This window comes from Tympanuchus pallidicinctus, unplaced genomic scaffold (assembly GCF_026119805.1).
Source record: "Tympanuchus pallidicinctus isolate F22 unplaced genomic scaffold, pur_lepc_1.0 scaffold1, whole genome shotgun sequence".
Classification (NCBI taxonomy): domain Eukaryota; kingdom Metazoa; phylum Chordata; class Aves; order Galliformes; family Phasianidae; genus Tympanuchus; species Tympanuchus pallidicinctus.
This window is the reverse complement of record NW_026294618.1, coordinates 1,723,973-1,743,116: the sequence shown is the minus strand read 5'-3', so window position 1 is coordinate 1,743,116 and position 19,144 is coordinate 1,723,973. Positions and strand designations below refer to the sequence as shown.

General features: G+C 41.4%; 1 protein-coding gene across 4 annotated transcripts in view; it reads right to left on the bottom strand.

Moving 5' to 3' along the window:
* SUPT3H (SPT3 homolog, SAGA and STAGA complex component) overlaps nt 1-19,144 on the bottom strand; it is a 268,403-nt gene that overhangs the window by 124,229 nt on the left and 125,030 nt on the right. For all 4 annotated transcript variants that reach the window (XM_052693150.1, XM_052693143.1, XM_052693167.1 and 1 more), the window contains one exon: nt 11,836-11,920. In XM_052693150.1, the coding sequence (XP_052549110.1) occupies nt 11,836-11,920 (85 nt within the window). The remainder of the gene's footprint in view (nt 1-11,835; nt 11,921-19,144) is intronic.

Sequence of the window (19,144 nt, the reverse complement as noted above, 5' to 3'; positions counted from 1 at the left end):
CACCAAACTCCATATCTAATACTAAACCAGGCTGCCCAGGGCCCCATCCGACCTGGCTTTGAACACCTCCAGGGATGCATACTTTCTAATATACCATTTGCACACAGAGAAGAACAAACCCTGTACCAAACATACAAGAAAAAGAGCAGTCTGACTCATGAGATTGCACACTGAAATTTAAAGGAAGAGTGCATGAAAACAGCAATTTGAGCATGAGAACACTTATGTACACCACAGAAACTACTGCATGGAGTACACTGTATTTAAAAGCAGCAATGAAAATAATTGAGAGGAACAAGAATGACTGCAAAGAGAAGATCATGTTGAGAAGATCATTCCTATATGAACTGATGCAAAGCTTCCAAATTTTTTTCTCACATTACTTCCTTTAAGCTTTCCTGAGATCAAGCCTTCACCTGGGATCACTCCTTCACCTCATGCAAAACACCAGCCATTTTTTCTTAACTTTCAGTGTTAATAGGACAAGAATCTAAAGATTACATAGTTGATGGGTCGGAAGGAAGATGCCATCTCTGGAGGCAAAACTGAAACAGCAGAATTGAAGAGTGGAGTCTGGTTAATGAAGCTCACCGAAGTTTATATAAAGAGAATGTTCTTACGGCCACTTTCAGATCCACTGGAAACTGGGAGAGAACTGAGTTTCCTCAAAAGGAGACCATTGGCTGGGCGAGTGTTCAGAGCACTGCCACTGCTGCCTGCTTTCTGAGCAAGGCAAGGCTGAGATGTAAGGAAGGACACTTAAAACACATAGGACTCGGTGCAGAAAGATGGCTTTGGGGTTCACTTGCAAGAAGAGTCATGGGGAAAAAACAAACAGTTAAAATCAAGGATTAAGGGTAATTTTGCAGTATGTTTTCTCCACCTGAGCATTTTTCATTTTTATGTAGAAGCTATTAATAAAACGTTAACATTCATTTGTGCTTTTAGATGCAGCTACACACCATCCTAACCAACTATCTTACATGATGAAAGATCTTCAGTAACATCATTGGTACGAGAGCTAAAGCATCAGTTTGACTCTGTCTGATGTTGTCTTCGTCAGGATTGGTCTCAACCCATGCTTTGATTACTGCAGTTATTTGCAAATCTGAGATAAGACAAGATTGTTTGTGTGGGTTTTGTGTCTAATTTAATCTCTGTCCACTCAAGGACTGTGCTGCCATCAACACTCCTATCGTGGCTTGAAGATAAAAGAAGACAGAAATAAAAAGCATTTGCTATCCCCCACAATTCAATAAATACTGATCCAAGGGTTTCTGCTGTTATCACTGTTTTTGTTGGTCAGTGACACAGACATAAAGGAGTTCCATTCGCCAAAAAGAAAGCCCTTTAACATTACAAAAATAAATTCTGCAGCACTTCAAGAAGTAAAATAGCTTCTGCCAAGTTTTTCCAAGAATGGGGAACTATTTGTATTTTTCAAAGTCATTTTTTCTTTTTTTCATAGTAACACCTTTGACATCAGTTATTTTCTTTTTAAGAACAACAGAAATGTCCATTTTCCACAGTGGTGTTGAACTTCAGAATTGGCAGTTATCTATTAATAACAAAGTGCACTATTAGAAAACTCAAGAGCTCTGAACACTAGGTGTCAGTGTAAGAAATGGAAAAATATCAAAAACCTGTTGTTTCCAATCAGGTGGATTAGCTAAGAAACCAGAACCAGCTGTGACCACATTTTCTTGTAACTGCACTACACTGTTAACAAGCCAATCTCCCCCAAAAAAGTTATTCTGAAACTATCAGGTTTGCTTGAAATTAGACAGGGTGATCTAAAAGCTACAATGAATTTGCTCTGTTAAACACTCTGAGATGACCTTTAAGTTTTATGAGACACTCAGAGACCATGCAGAATTTAATGGTACTCTCTTTTCTTTCCCACAGATACCCATAAATCAGTTCATGCCATTCACAACTTTAAGTTGTGCTGGACAGAGTCAATGAAGAACAAAGAACACAGCCAGAGTTTAAGGTCATAAAGGTGATAAGAGTCATAAAAGTCAATTACAGCGTCTAGATTTTACATGGATGGCAGAACGGCAGAGCTACCTTGGGAGAGGAAGAGTCACATTGGAGATGCACTCATCTGCCTCCTGGAATCCTAGAATCCTAGAATATCCTGGGTTGCAAAGGAGCACGATGCTCATCCAGCTCCAACCCCTGCTGTGTGCAGGTCTCCAACCAGCAGCCCAGGCTGCCCAGAGCCACATCCAGCCTGGCCTTGAATGCCTGTAGGGATGGGGCATCCACAGCCTCCTTGGGCAACCTGTGCCAGTGCCTCACCGCCCTCTCCTATAACACAGAAGTTAATTGTTAAAGATGGTGTTATGTGCAGATAAACCATGTTTGTCTCTGTTCAGATGAATCCACTCAGAATCTCCAAGAAAAAGCAGAAAGAATGTCAGCGTCCACCAATCACCAACAGCTTATGTATTTGGATAAATATGTGAAATACAAAAAGATGGTACAAACAGTAATAAAACCCCACTGCTCATTTGACTCCGGAGCTGATTTCAAAGATACACAGATGCTTTTTAAAGTTGATGCCCATCTTCCTCATCAAACACACGTTACTCACACCACTGATAATTTCCACTTTCTACTTTTCACCATGTCTAACAAACCAGACTACAAGATGAGGTGGGTCTTTGTATGGACTTTACATGTGCTCATTTAATATTCTTTTTTACCATGCAAGCAAGAAAAAGTAAGAAAGAACCCTGAATATTCATTTTCCATTTGATCTCTGAAATTTGGAATGGACAGAAAAATTGTTCCTTCATTCCAATCTCGAAACAGTCAAATGATTTGAGGTATTTTTTAGGCACTGCAACCAGGGACATCAGAATAAAGAACTGATCCAGTCCAGGCACAGAGCATCTCGGCTCATCCAAGATTATGACAGCAATCAATCTAGACTATATTCTTAATACTATATATAAAGATAAATTGGAGGATGTATTTTGGAAACAGCCTGGGATCGGCTTATCAGATTATTCCTAAAAGCTCTAGCATCAAAGTAATTGAGTGCCTGTACATTTAGGAATGCAATTGATTCTGAAAACCCGTGAGTGATTCTTCCTAGAGATTCAATTCTTCTTGTCCAACAGCCTGAATAGGAATCCACGTTGGGGCAGAAATGCAGACCTGCATCTATGTGACTGTTCTTTAATAACAAGCCAAAATGTGATAGAGAAAATTGGGAAACACCAGGATTGGAACTGCCTGCACTACCTTCACTCTCTTTACTGTAGATGTGCACCAAAACAATCTTTAACCATTGATCACTTTGCTTTTTCCATTCAATCCATTCCACAGTTTGTTTTTTTTTCTTACTACTGAACATGGGGCTACAATTATGTGGACATCATCATTCATTTCCTTCTGTGCTTTGTGATTCCTTTTTTCTTTTTATTTCTGTAGGGTTCATGGTATTACTATCTTAGCCTTTCCCAAATGATCTTCCCAGCTCTCAAATGAAAAACAGAGGTATTCTCCATATCTTAATAATAATACCAACGCTCAAAAGAAACCATCTTTTTCTTCCCTGAAATTCACATTTTCATTCACCATGCATATGCCATCCTCTGAAACAAAGTAGGCAAGCTGACTACAACACAGGTCCAGAGCAGGTGTATCACGTGCTTTAGACAGGCAGCTTTGTAGAAAATACACCCCATAGTCATAAAAAGAGCTAATTAAAGATGGTTGAAACTACCTTTAGAACATCTCGTACAACAGTATGAACTTAAAGCTAGAACACAAATATTACTTATTTAAATCAATTATCAGCTTAGTTTTCCTGAAAGTGTATGTAGAAACGTAATTTAAATAATTCTGAGGGCAGTGCTAGATTAATGATTTCAGTCCTAGCTTTGCTCTACAGATCATTAAGATCTGCCCTAATGCTATGAGCTCCATCCCACAGCACATGCTGACTCTGCAAAAGACCCGTGGGAAAGAAAACAACTGACCAAGGAAGTGCTTCCACATCCTAGGAGAATGCATAGAGAGGGCATAAACTCAGACTGGGAGTCCTGAACTACTTCCTGCTGTACATTTGCTCTTCAGGCACAAAGAAGACCTCTGCCCAAAAGCATCTGGGGCTGAGCAGTTCTTGCTGCACTGATAAAGTGGGTCATCTTGGGTTGGTTGGTTGGTTGGTTGGTGGGTTGGTTTCAAATAGCCTGCTGAACTTATACGGACTGTCCTGGTGGCTCAGCTCCAAGCTTGGCCTCTACCAATTGGCCTGGAAACTCCCACATGCAGCACCTCTGCCTTTTTGAAGGGTAAAGGTAGAGTAAAGTAGATCCTGTGCTTTAGAAATGTGTCTGAATAATGTGAAGTAACATTTACTGTTGAAGCAGAACACTCAGGAGACATTTTTTCATATGCATTATTGTGGAAGAAAAGGCAATTATTTATGGAAAGTCATGATGAACAGGAGCTCATCATTTCCAATTTAAATTTTCTGCAGAATATCTCCTTAACACTAATCTATTAAAAATGAAATACTGACAAGTAATCTGAAACAAGTGCTTACCAATCAAGAAGCACTGAAAGAAAACAACTTCTTCTTTTTTAACGAGAAATAAAGAAAATTGTGCCTTGTGCCTGATGTGGGCACTTGTAAACCAAAGGTTTCCTTCACCAATGAAAAACACATTGCTGCAGAGCGTGTTTGGTACAAGAGTTCCAGCACGTGACCTCTAGGATGGCAGTGGATAGATTGAGCCTATTCAGCTTTCTCACCTCATGGCACAAATGCAGACTCAGGACCACAGCTATTAGAGCTGCGTGAAAATCTTTGAAGAAATTTAAACACAAATCTTCTGCCTTGAAAACAATGACCACGGCCAACAGCATTCACAGATGTAACTTACAACAGGGTGAGGGGAAAAACCACCATTACTCCTGGAAAGGCAAGAGCACGATGTAAACGATGACCACATTTATGCATGTGTTACAACCAGCAGCTACTGACAAGAGGGAAAGAACCTTCTCTTTTCCATCGCAGGAGAAGTGCTACCAGAGGATTCAATGGTATGATAGACTTGTTTTCCACTTTGATTCCTTCCAGGGCAGGTGTGCCTCGTGTTTGCTGCGAATGTACGTATGTCGTTTAATTGAATCTACGGTAGGAGCAGAACGATCGGCGGAAGGATTTTTCCCAGATGGTTTTGGTGAACTCCTTCATCCCATTCGTGTAAACACGGCGCGTGTTCCGGTTTGCTGAGCTGTATTTACACCCTACGCTCAGTACAAAGTCTGAATGTTTAGTTAGCCAGAAGATTGTTTCCATCCTGTGATTCATTAGGTCCCTGTGGTGCCCTCAACTTCCTTTATTTCGTACAATCACAAACTATATTAGTTTGTCTTATTTTGATAACCCCTCTAATTAATGTCCTGCACAGGAAACTTTATTACTGTTTTTAAACAGACTCATAAAACAAGGGCTTTTTTCCCTACTGGGGTGGCATAAGTGACAGTTGCATATAACTTTGTGATCAAGAGCGAGCAGTGTTTCACACTGCTTATTTATACGAGTGGGCAATTTCTGTTAATGAACACGCGTTGGAATTCTTTCTTTTGTAAAAGGCATGTCAGAAATCCTACAACTGTTTGGATAACGTTACAAGTGGAGCAGCTCAAAAATGCAGTAAACAAACCTGAAACTGCGCGACGTGAGAACAGCGTAGAGGCTGCACGCATTAAAACCCAGTTTGTGAATGAATGACGAGTGGGATGGATTTGGTTTTCAGTAAAGGTTGTAGGAGTAGGGTGGAAAGAACTAAAAACTATCTGTGTGCGTTTCTCCTTCAATATGCCATGTTTCCTGGCTCTTTCCCCCACTGCTAGTGTCTTTTTCTCTGGACATGCAAGTGAAAGTGAGCTGTCCCTCCTCCTCCTCCTTTCTTTTCCAACTGCAATAAAAGGATTAAGAGCAGCAGGAATGAAGCTGAGAAGCAAAACCAGCTCATCACACTTGTGCAGAAAATGTTTGGTCCTTTGAGAGCAGAACATTCGCAGCACTCATACTGAAGTACTTGGCGTTTCATACCAATAAACCTGTCCTTACAGTTGTCTCTGCATTTTCGTCATTCCTTTTTACTGCTGTACCAAATGACTCCCCAATAATTAAAGTCCTTACAATAAAAAGCAACGTAATCCATATCTCTTACTTCTAGGGACGTGAGGTAATGCTGAATCTCTGCATCTCACTGCAGGCATCCTATCCATGAATTACTGACGTAGGCTTAAAACATCTCAGTCTCCAGCACAGATTATTCACCCGTGAACCTGTGTTCTGTGAGATCAAAGGACTGATTCTCAGTCAAGCGCATGGGCTGTGTAAAAGCTAATTATTTTCCAACAGTAATGAATCAAAAGAAAATAGAAATGTCAGTATGCAGTGTCTGTAGATGAAGAAACGTGGTGTGAATGTTAAATCATACTAAGAAGAAAGCAAGTGTGGAATGTTAGTATCTATTACATAGCAGCACAAGTTACATGAAATCAAGTTCTTTCATAGGAAGACAAAGGCAAGTGATAGAGGGAAAAAAAAAGCGACCAACAAAACCAGATACTGTGTTCAACATGATTTGTGCTATTGAAGTTCCTTTAAGTTGCTACTATCACATTCTAAAAAGCCGAGTGGGTTTGACTTAAATCATTTGACATCAATTGAAGAGATCAGAATCCATCTTCTAGCAGACACACTTCAGCTGACAGGGAGTAAACCACAGCTCCATTAACATGAATTCTGTCATTCATGACAGCCTCAGCGATGACTTATCACAGTTTACAAAGAATTCCAGTGGAGAAAACGTTTCGAGGAAGTAGTGCAGGGCTGCTGCAATGTGCTGTGGCAGTCTTTCACAGCTAGATAAGGTTACTTACCAGTACTTGGGGACTTTTGATCTCGGCTGTTTATGAGCACATTTATATTTTTAGTATACATATGTGCAATTTTTCGTGTCCCCTTGCTGAACTCTTTGCTACCGTCAGAATGCCTTTCAGTGGGGAAAACCAAACCCATGCCCTTCTCAGACATTATCCAATGTTTCAGAAACAAAACAGATAGAATTGAAATTCAGATGTAGTGCTAACCTGAATTCTGTGAAAGCAGGTATCTGGACTACCACTACCATGTTCTGTGTCCACCCTGGCACAGAACCATTGATCGCAATCCTTTGGCTGCATCCAGCCATCCAATTCCTAATCCACTGAACAGTCCATCCTTTATATCTACATCTCTCCTAATTAGAGAGAAGGACTTTGACAGGTGAGGGACCCTGTCAAAGGCTTTGCAGAAGTCTGGGGTTTCATCCAGGGATCCATCCATTGCCCTTCCCCCATCCACCGAAGCCGTCACTCCATCATAGAAGGCCACCAGATTGGCCTTCCTAAGAGTCTAATAGATCATTACAAGAGATGATGCTTTGAAACCTGTATCTCATGGAACTTGAAACCACGAAACCTGTCTGCTTGTCCTACACTCCTCCCATTTCTGACGGGCTGCTCCAGCACTGCTGTATCTTCCTGACCACCTATATGCATCTGACAGTTTGCACAGCCTCTCCCCTACAGCCCCGATGATTCAGCCTCAAGTTGTGCCAGGGGAGATTCAGGCTGGATGTTAGGAAAAAATTATTTTCTAAAAGAGTGGTCAGGTGCTGGAATGGGCTGCCAGGGAGATGGTGGGGTAACTGTCCCTGAAGGTAATCCAGAAACATTGAGATGTGGTACTAAGGGACGTGCTTTGGTGGGAAACATTGGTGGGAGGAGGATGGTTGGACTGGATGATCTTGGAGGTCTTTTCCAACCTTGGTGATTCTGTGATTCCATGAGTGCTTCTCCATGGCCCCAAGGCAGGAGTTGTCCTCCAAGGAGGGGAATGTGCAGACACCAGCAGGTTGTGCAGGTGACCTTACTACGCCTTTTCATGGAGTGCAGCTTTTGGACATGAAAATAATCACAGGTGTGAAAGAAGCCTAAAGGCAGTCAATTAACTTTGAAAGTAGAAAATGCAGCCAACGATAAAAGCCAGTGGAAGGCATCTGCTGGTCTCCAACATGATGACAGACAAAGGCAGAGAACTGAAGCAATCAGAATCACAGAATCACCAAGGTTGGAAAAGATCTTCAAGATCATCCAGTCCAACCATCCACCCATCACCAATAGTTCTCACTAAACCGAAGAATAACTCATGAGAACTGGAAGGGACCCATGAGGATCAGCAAATTCAACCACTGATTCCACAAAGCAACACCCAATTCCAGACTCCATAAGTTAAAAAACAAATCAAAAGAAAGAAAAAAAATACATGCTGCCCTCACCAGCTGCTCCATCCAACAGTTCTGTCCAGTTTTCTGGTTTCACTGGCACTTGTTCCACATAGTCCATACTAATACATCCTTAATGAGGAATTCTTGTAATTTATTTTTTTAAAGCAACTTGATCAAAACCAAAAAGATAATACAATGTGCAATCTTAGTGCAAAGAAAATACAAATTACACTTTTCTAACTTTAATCTAGACAGAGAAATTTGCACCAAATACTTGCCTCTGTTGCAGAGCTAAAGCAGGTGCCTGAAAATAAAGAACTGATGGACTCCATACTGAATTTTGTTACTGAACATTCAATGTGTGCTGGCAATAATGGAAGAAGCAGCTCAAAGAAACCTTGCTCCATTTTCAATGTACCTTAATAGTTTGTCCCCTGCTGATTAACATCATTTTGAATTCTCTGATGGAACATTTTTCATGCAGGTACAATTTTCTTTTCAGCCATTTTCTTCCACCTCTTTCCTCTACCGACGCATAAGGGTCATTCCAACTTTGATTGGAATTCCAGTCTTAGCTCACATAATTGAATCCAGTTTAATATTAAGGCATATAAATACATACAGATGAGTTACTGAACAAATACTATTGGTCAACAATCAACTTGATTTCAATCAAACTTATATTTCTTGTGCTCTTTTAATAAATCATGCTTGAAAAAAATAGAGCTTTTTTATTTTTTTATAATGCTTGATATGCAAGTAGCAAAACACTTCCATAATTAAAAAAAAAAAAAATTCAAGCTCCTTTTAGTATTCTAACTGACACAAATCAGATGCAACTCGACTCCCAAAGTTTATCACTATCTCCTTGATACTCAAAGCCCAGACAGCCACCACAGGGTCCCTTTACAAGACAGTTAGGGAGATAAATTCCTCAGGAGGTGATTCATCTCATCGAATGCAGAAACTAATTTTAGGATGATGTGAATCATTCTCTGGAGATGCTCATTTCCTTCTACACGTTGCTATATAGTTCTAGCACAATTTAACTTAATATAAAGCAGTGTATAACTTATTACATATAGTTTGAAACATAAAAGATTGCTCATAAAATGTGACGCAGATTAAAATAAGACTGTTTTTTAAGGATTTCATTTGTTAGTGCAATCATTTGCTATAGCAGCCAGACCTCATAAAGTATACATTGGGTTGATATGGTGACCATATAAGTCTGTCCAAATCAGACTCTGATTTAATGGAGTTCAGATCAAATTTGAAAATAGGAAGCTGGAACTATAAACCTCAGAGATATCAGAAGTCAACCAATCAAAGGTAATCAAGCTGGCTTATTTTTGAATTCAGAAGCTCAAATCTGGACTTAATCAACAAGTATGTGCTCTTCTCACAACTGTTTACTAAGAAATATGTGTGTGATGTGCCAGTCGTACTTCAGGCATAAAAGGAATTTCTACAGTTCAGCCTTACACATGAGAAAAAAAGCCATGAATTTTGAGAGGAAATCATTAAATTACATAATGAGAACTATGCAGTCCATTAACACGAATGGTATGACAAAATCTATGTAGAAAGCAGTACATTTCCAGGCAGTTCCAATTACAAGACAAGTTTTCCTCTCGTGCTGCATATACCCACATGAACATCTATCTCTAAAGTGGAGCACTGCAAATACGTACTAACATCCCAGCAAGGACGTGCAGTTGTAAAGGATGTCGAATGTGCAAAGATCCCTATCAGAAACCCAGAGCATGTAAAAAGCCCATGATTGAAGAGTTCCGGCATGCCAATGTCAGAGGTCAAAACAATGAGCTATTAGAGATACTTTCACTTCCTCAGAAATAAAGTGCTGTCTTGGGCTCGGAGGTGAAAGGTTAGAAAAGCTGTTTATCTGCAGCTCTGTTCCCATTCTTCCTTCTGTCAGGAAATCCTACATGCTCCTACACCTCGCTCAGGGTTTTCCAGGGGTCACAGACTCCTGACACAAATGCCCAGCGTTGATTTAAGCGCAAAGACCACTTGGCCACAGGTTGTACTTTCACAAAAAGCACATAAGGATCTGCTGAGCTTGGGTGGAAAGCAAAAGCACAGATGCTTCACCACATTATTGCTGAAGGAAGAGCGAAGCCACAGCCATCAGTTTTCATAATCCAAGTTATTATACAGTTATTATAGCTAGAACAAAAAAATCTAAATATATGGCCTGGAGCATATATTTCCCACTGTTTAACCAGCGGGAAACGTGTGGAGAAGGAGAAGAGGTTGTTCCTTCTCTCAGAGCATAATGAGAAGCATAGTAATCAAAGTAGCCACAGCACAAGGTGCGGGGTGATGCAGGGAAGGGGATACATGAAGGGCTTGAGGTATGAACACAGAACCGCTACCCAGGGCTGGAAGGGCCACGGATGTGGTCAGTGCCATGCAGGAATGTCTGCAGGGTTGAGTGCAAAGTTGAAGGAAAGCACTCACCTGCAGGCAACAGGAGGGCAGGGGAGACTCAGATATCATCACTTCTCTGTGGTCTGCCCCATTCTGAATTGTCTCCGTTTATACAAGTCCATACATCTTGTTACTGCTGTTACCAAACCTACCTCGAAATTCAGAAAAACCTTTGGATTGCTGAAGGGGCTCATTAGAAAGCGGAAGATCTATAAAGAAGATCTAGGAGCTCACAGCCCAATGCTTTTGCTAATCAAAGGAATAGCCATATATAAACACTAGTTACAATACCTTAGTATTATTTGTATTTACTAGTTCCATACACATGTACACACTGGTGGCTGGAGCTGAAGAACCATTCAATGATGAGAAGCACAACACTTCATGTGTCCCAAGGTAACTGAACTTTCTATACCTTCCAGTACCCAATGCCAGATGGCACACTCATGCTCTTGTGTGAAACATTAGCCTATCCATAAAGTGTTTTTAAAATAAAAGCTATGGCAAGTTCAGATTTTAGAACCACCTCTGCAATATTCAAAACCACCTCTTTTTTTCCACAATTTCTTTTTTCAGTAATTTCTGATTATTTATACAACACTTTCATTGGCTTTCAATGAAGGGAAATATTTACTACTTCCAAATAATTTTTGACAGAAATCAAAACACTGAACAGTAAAAATATTTAAGCAGAAATATTAAGCAAATAATAACGCATTCACAACAAGGAATAAAAGAGAAAAATTCCCAATGAGCTCTTCAGATACTGGAAATGTTTTTAAGAGTTTAAGATTTTTAACAGAAAAGAAATGCATCAGCGTCATTCCCAGTGGCAGAGGATTTTCAGCTCTCACACAAACACAACATGTAACCATAAGTGAGGTGTGCACTACTGATATGTAAGTCTAGCAGTAGCTCCTCCACATTACTGTGGGCAAAACATCACTCACAATTTCTGCATTTATTTGGTCCTAAAACCAGAACGATCTGTTCTTAGTCACTGGATCATGAAAGCTGTATGCTTCTACAAGGAGTTTCAGAGCAGAGCCTGCTGTATCAGTTATGTTCTTACCAGATTTATCAGCTGAGTGTGGACGATGTCTTCCACCAAGATGGCAGACTCATGGAGCGGCCTGCGAGCATCTCCCAGGGAAAACCTGAAAGAGAGAAGTTTATTGCAAGGTTACGAAAAGGACTTAAAAAGAAACCAGGTAGGTGGTCTCGAGTGAAATAAAAAACATCTGAGTAAGAACGAGCTTAATGCACCTGTGCACCATATGGAAATGGGTCTCTGAGTGTGTTGCAAGAAATATAAATCTAATTAATGTGATTGAAGGGACAAAAGGGCTTTAAGAATGCATTCTGAAGTACATGGCGACTGGGAAAGTCAGTCTGTAGGAACATCTTAAAAAAAACCAAAACAGTAGGCAAAGCTGTAACATGGATCCACTCAGAATATACCTGTATTTGCAGCCCCCTTCACCTACACAATTAGCAAATAAAAGTGTTCAAAGGCAAAATGAATTTTATTCCAAGTAGAAATGTTAGTGATTAGATATGGAAAGCCCCGCTATGAACTGAGAGGCTGTTAAAGTTTGCCTTGCAAGACTGAATGACAGGAGGCCAGATGGAGATAACATTATTAACATCACAAAAGAAAATCTGAAATATCCAAGACATCTAAATGAGACTGACAGATTTATGTGACTGAATTCATTCAGACCAACAGCTGAAGACCCAGTGAAGGTCTCACGGTGTCCCAAACAACTGCGGATTGCTCAATTTGTGCACCCAACACTCACTCCTATCCACTCCAGGTCAGTGAGAACAGAGCTGCTCATGCCTCCGCTGGGTGGATGAGCCACACAACCTATTACAGAAGGACACTATAAAAAAGTACCACTGATTTTGCCTATTTAGTCAGCCACTTCTATGAATGATTAAGGATTAATGAACATCAAAATCCTTCCATTTCCTTATCTCAGTTTTTTGACTTATCTAAAAATGAAGAACACATTTTCCCACGTTATAATGAACAGAATCACAAGTCTACACAAGCATTCCTGTAGTAAATGTTAAACCTTGTCCTGCTACTTCTGAAAAGAGAAACATGACAGTGATGGAAGAAAGAGGTGGTAAGAGACTCGTTCAGTACTGATCGACAATTTGGATGAGGGCACTGGGGGCACCCTCAGTAAGTCTGCAGGTGGCACTGAGCTGGGGGGAAGCATTGATCTGCCTGGGGGTAGGAAGGCCTACAGAGCGATCTGGACAGGCTGGATAGCTGGGCTGAGGCCAATGGAATGAGGTTCAACAAGGCTGAGTACCGAGTCCTGCACTTTGGACACAGCCTCAGGTAGCAGATACAGGCTTGGGGCAGAGCGGCTAGAGAACACATGGAAGAAAAGGATCGGAGCCATTTGCTCAGCTAACTTCCCACCTCCCATGTGTGCAGCAGAGGGCTGGTGTGGAGCTCTGCACATCACAGCTTTCCTCACAGCTCAACCTGGCAATGGGAACAGCACAATATTCTTGAAATGTGTTCCTTCCAACAACGGAAGACTCAAGAAATGAAGGGAACTCATGAAATCCAAGGCATCGGTCATTCCATAGACTTGCTTCACTTCCCACCCATTTCAGCTAAATTAATTTTAAACCTTAAAACTGTTAATTCCCAAGTGGTGGCAATTAGGCCTAACAAGGGTTCACTGAAAATACCTCACCATCCCACTACTATCAAAACAAAAAAGCGATCCTGGCCTTACATCATTACAGCAGTGAAAGGCCACTCGCTGATTTCAGATATTTCCTCCAGGCACTTCTGAAAAAAACAAAACAAAAACAAAAAAATTCCTCTTTCTCTGCACAAAAATGAGCTTTTAAATTTAGAGAACTTGCGCAGGAAAATATGCTCACTGTAACTGAAATGTTAAAAGGACAACCCAAAGAATCTCCCTTTCTCTTATTCCTTTCTCTTACGTACATGAAATATAACGTCAGACCCTTCCTAGGACTGCAAACACAGAACTGCAAGCACACCAGATCCTATTAAATATTTTATAAACTGCAAATACCTGTGTATTCTATAGGAAATACATATAAAAATACAATTATTCATTGCCACATTACACTGGAATTTTTAATGATATAAAAAACCTCCCTGATTTAAAACAATTGCTCATACGTTACAAGCTCTAAACATTTCATTTTTAATTATGATGCACGTGCAATTTAACAGAAAAAATTACTTTTCCTCTAATCAGGCAATGCATTCAAAACCAAACCAACCACAACAATCGTAACGTACTGCTCATTCTTACATGGAATCACAGCATCATACAATCTCCAAAGTTGGAAAAGACCTCCGAGATCATCCAGTCCAACCATCCGCCCACCGCCAGTATTTCCCACCTATGTGTGTCCCTCAGTACCACATCTAAACTTTTAGGAACACCTCCAGGGATGGTGACCCTCCACCTCCCTGGGCAGCATAAGGCTATTTCTGAGCCACAGTGCTGACTCTACTGAGAGATTTGGCTGTCTGCATTCAGAAGCCATTCAGAAAGGTAACTTCCAGCTCCAAAAATGGCATGAAATGTGGAAGAAATGCCATAAAAATACAAACTATTGATCTAAGAGGAGACAGATGGCAAATCTTTTGCTCCATTCTGATGCAGAGGATAAGTCAAAGGTTTTGGTGAAATTCTATACTGGAACACAAGGTAGAGAGATATAAAACAAAAGTAACTATTTTATTACATAGAACACCAAGTTGAAATTCATGTTCCAGGCACACCTATCCAAAATCTGATGCCCTTGCTTCTGAGAACTGAAATAAAACTTGCTATTTTAATACAACTAATGATTTTTATTTCACGTGTGCTTTGCTTATATTGGTTCAGCAAGTAATTCTTAAAAGAACCTGCCATTTGTTAGGTATACCAATTAAGTCTTCCTATGAACCACATACAAATTCTGTTGAAAACAGAAGAGAGATGTTTCCCTGTAGGTAAATAGTGAAGAGGAAATATAGCAGAATACATTAGCAGATCATCAAAACAGTCAAAGGATGGGGAAGAGTGCTCTGAGAACAGAAGCACCTGCCTGCTATCCATGCCATAGAATAACGAAGTCTTCTCAGATGATCCAGTTTTTGGATCATCTGAGGTATTCTGTTCTGATGAAATGCTTTTACAAAGGGGTGGAAACATCGTCCCCACATTTCACAGGATTAGAACAGTAGTGTGGAGAGAGAAAAGAGCAAAGAGCCTTCATAAAACGGGTTGGAAGGGACCTCAAGGATCATGAAGCTCCAACCCCTTCACTGCCTGCAGGGCCTCCAACCTCCCCATTTCATAGCAGCCCAGGTTGCCCAGAGCCCCATCCAACCTGGCCTTGAACACCTCCAGGGATGGACGGGGCATCACAGCCTCTCTGGGCAGCTGTTCCAGCAATCTCATAGTAAAGAACTTCCTCTTGATATCAAATCTAAACCTTTCCTCCTTGGACATAGGCCTACTCCTCAGGTTCTTAATTTCCTTTGAATGAAAATTAACAAAAGGAAGAAGTATAAGTCTGGTTGAGGGAAGAGCTACCTCATGTAAAGACTGCCACAACTCTTTTATTGTTTATTTTACCTTCTATTTCTAATTCATTTCAGTTCCCATAAGGATGGTTCCAAGCTCGACAGAGGGCCCAATGTCCAATGCACTCAGAGCTCATATGAAGAGCCACAGCACCCTGTGCATCCGTACACATACTCATATAGTAGAGACACACTAGGCACATGCTAAGGTGCAACATCTGCTGGTGGCACAGAGACCTCTATGCAACAACCTCAAAATCCTGGGCAGTTACAGAAATAGATAAAGCACTTGCTTTGCTCCATTTCTGGAGGCTTTAAAAGGCTGCAAGGCATGGAGGCCTGCTCCAGAAGGTCGATGCAGAGCTCTGCAGGTGGCCGGACCACCAGGAAAGTGGCTGTGGAGACAGAGCTGTGGCGACCTCCCATCCTCCACAGCCCTGCAATGCAGTGCTGGCCAGAAAGGAAGTGCAGCCAGGGTGGCTGGGAGTGCAGGGAGCTAGAATAAATACTTTCATTTACTGGGGCTTCTATTGAGTTCATACCATAACAAAGCTGCCCCAACTGATGTGGAATTTACCACCTTGAATAAATTTGATGGATCGAGTTTAGGAAAAGCATAGAGGGAGTGAAGGAGACTGGTGGGAAATATGCATTTTCTTCTTTTCTAGAAATCCTGAATGACTTTTCCTCTTCTTTTTCTACTTGACAGGAATTGCAGCAACAGAAATGGTCCCTCAAGGCTTCATCTTTATTGAGTGGCTCTGAGAATCTCAGAGCAAGGAGATATCTGCTCTCTCTGCAGCACAGAGGTATTTATTTGCTGCTGCCTGCTGTCCTGACCCATCACCACTACTCCGCAGGAGTTACCCCAACTGCGTTCCTTTCCATTGAGAAATTGATATTCCATAATACTTATTTTCCATCTACCGCCCTGGGTCTGTTGTGCCCAGAGACAGGAGGCTGAGGGGCAGCTCCTCAGGGGGGTGGAAGGCTTTCAGCTCAGGGTAAAGCAGAATGGGAACCTTCAGATGTAACTTCCACATGCACAACGTCCCGCAGGCGGCCCAACGCAACCAGCGAGCCTCCATCATCAGCCAGCACTCATCAACCAACCCAGCAGAATGCCATTAGGATGCAAGTGCTCACTACATATAGAACTAAATAGGAATAGGATCCCCAGGCAGGTGTTTAAAAACCGTTTGGATGTGGTGCTCAGGGCCATGATTGAGCAGAGGGCTGTTAGAGTTGGGGCAGGATGGCTGGGCTGTGCTTGGACTCCATGATCTTCAAGGTCTTTTCCAACCTGAGCAGTTCTATGATTCTATATTGTAACTAGCTAATTCACTGTTACAAATCTAAAAACAGGCAAGGATTCCACAGAATCACAGAGGGAAAACATACCATTAGATATATTTGGACTGGATAGTATCAAGGCTCATGTCTCCTCAGTACTGCAAGAATACACAGTAATACTGTCGACTGATTGTCAGGAGTGCATCTGGAATACACAATTACATGCCTAGTTTTCAGAGATGCTTCATAGTATAAACAAGTCTCTTCCTAAATATATCAGTTATTAGAGAGCTGATGGTCAGGTGGTGACAATGAGAATTGGTTTTGCAGCACAAAAACATTCAGAACACTTCTAGCAATTCCAATACCAGGAGGAGAGAGACCACAAATCACCACAGATAAGTACCAACAGAATTTGGGAAATCAACAGTGCAAAATGTTGAAGTATTTTGGTTTGGTCCCATAGGAGACTAATTGTAAGACAAAGAATTGTGGAATTGAATCCTTAAGAGTTGGAAGGGACCTTTTAGAGGCATGCAGTCCAGCTGCCCTGCAATGCACAGGGACACCACAGCTTCATCAGGTTGCCTAGGATCCTGATCCAGCCTTGCCTTGATAAAAATATTGAGATCTGGTTCCGAAGATGACAGAAGCTTGGGAAACTACAGGTTCCTCTCTCAGAAGCCCAAGAGTGTCGGTGCAAAAGCAGAAAACTGATCAGGTACCCACAGGAGAATGCATTGTATGGAGAGTGGAAATGGAATGAAAGAGCCAAATCAAAGAGGAAGAAAGTGTGACAGAACAAAGATGAATAATGCTGGAGAGAGGTCTGCACACCAAGGCAGGAAGGGGAGGAAGGACATCCAGCTGTCATCTCAATGCTTCTGTGTGACATTAAAATACGTTATATAATAGAGATGGTATGACAAACCATTGCTTTACAGACATCATTTCTTTATAATACCATCAGTGGACTGAGGGAAGGGATATCATTTTAAAATGAACTTACTTGCTTATTGCTTTACTTTGAGGAGAAAATAGAACACATCAAAGCCGTGCATTTTTGTAACCAATGAGCACAAACTACCAGCACTACATGAAAACGCATTAGAACAACTATGTCAACAGTGTGTTGTCTACTTATATGTCTTTCTGCCCATCAAAGGCCGTGTGAAAGTAAAAGGCAATCTTAAATCTGATTAGAGTTCACAGTGAATATATTTACATGCTCAAATTAAGGAAATCAGGTTTATGTGGGCTTCACACATCACACGGGACGCAGTTCTTTGCCAGGATTTGAAGTATCAGAGATATGAAGTCACACTGCAAGGTGCTTTCTCTTTAAAGTTTAGAAAGATCATGCACAATTTGCCATAAAAAACAGGATTCAAAACTACTACAATTTTACTACATAGAATACAAAAACAAAGGTTAGTTTCCTTTTTTTTTTTCTTTTTTTCCCTGTTAATCACAGAATCACAGAATGGTTTGGGTTGGAAGGGACCTCAAGGATCACGAAGTTCCAACCCCCCTGTGCCATGCAGGGCCACCAACCTCCCCATTTCACAGCAGCCCAGGCTGCCCAGGGCCCCATCCAACCTGGCCTTGAACACCTCCAGGGATGGACGGGGCATCACAGCCTCTCTGGGCAGCTGTTCCAGCACCTCACCACTCTCATAGCACAGAACTTCCCCTGACATCCAATCTCAATCTGCCCTCCCTCAACTTCAAACCATTTCCCCTTGTCCTGCAGTTATCAACCCTTTCAAAGAGTTGATTCCCCTCCTGTACATCATCACAGAACAATACCACTTCAGTGATGTATGATGTCTCCTTTGTAAATATGACGACTCTGAATCACCTTCTTATATTTAGAGGCTCACAAAAGTTTTCCAGGATGACTTGTTCCATCACATCCCTGGGGGAGGCTGGCTGGTCTGTCACTCCCTGCGCACTCTCTCTTGTCCTTTTTGAAGACAGAAGTGACATTTCAAAGGGGTTGGAAGGGACATCGAGATCATTGAGTCCAACTCCCTGCTAGAGCAGTTCTCTGCAGCAGGAAGCACACGTGGGCATCCAGACAGGTCCTGACTATCTCCATTGAAGGAAGGACGCCCCACCACCTCTCTGGGCAACTTGTTTCAGTGCTGTCACCCTTAGCGTGAAGAATTTGGTCTCTCTGCTCCTCAGGAACTTCCCCCAGTTACCATGACTTCTGTTCATAACCAAGAACAGCAGGGATCATATAGGTGCATTAAAAGTCCTGCTTATTGAAGGAAGCAATTGGCTTCACCCCGGTTTGGAAGCTCATTTCCCTTATAGGACTTCAAGCACTTCCTAAGTGCTGAAAATCAGCAGCTTTATCCCAACACAAAGCTGTGGCAAGAACCCTTTTCAGTACCATTGTGTACTAATCAGAACACACCAAACCCTAACAGCGAAGCGTTTTAAGCATAAATTAACGATACAAATCCCTACAACTGGCAAAGGAGAAAGATCTAAT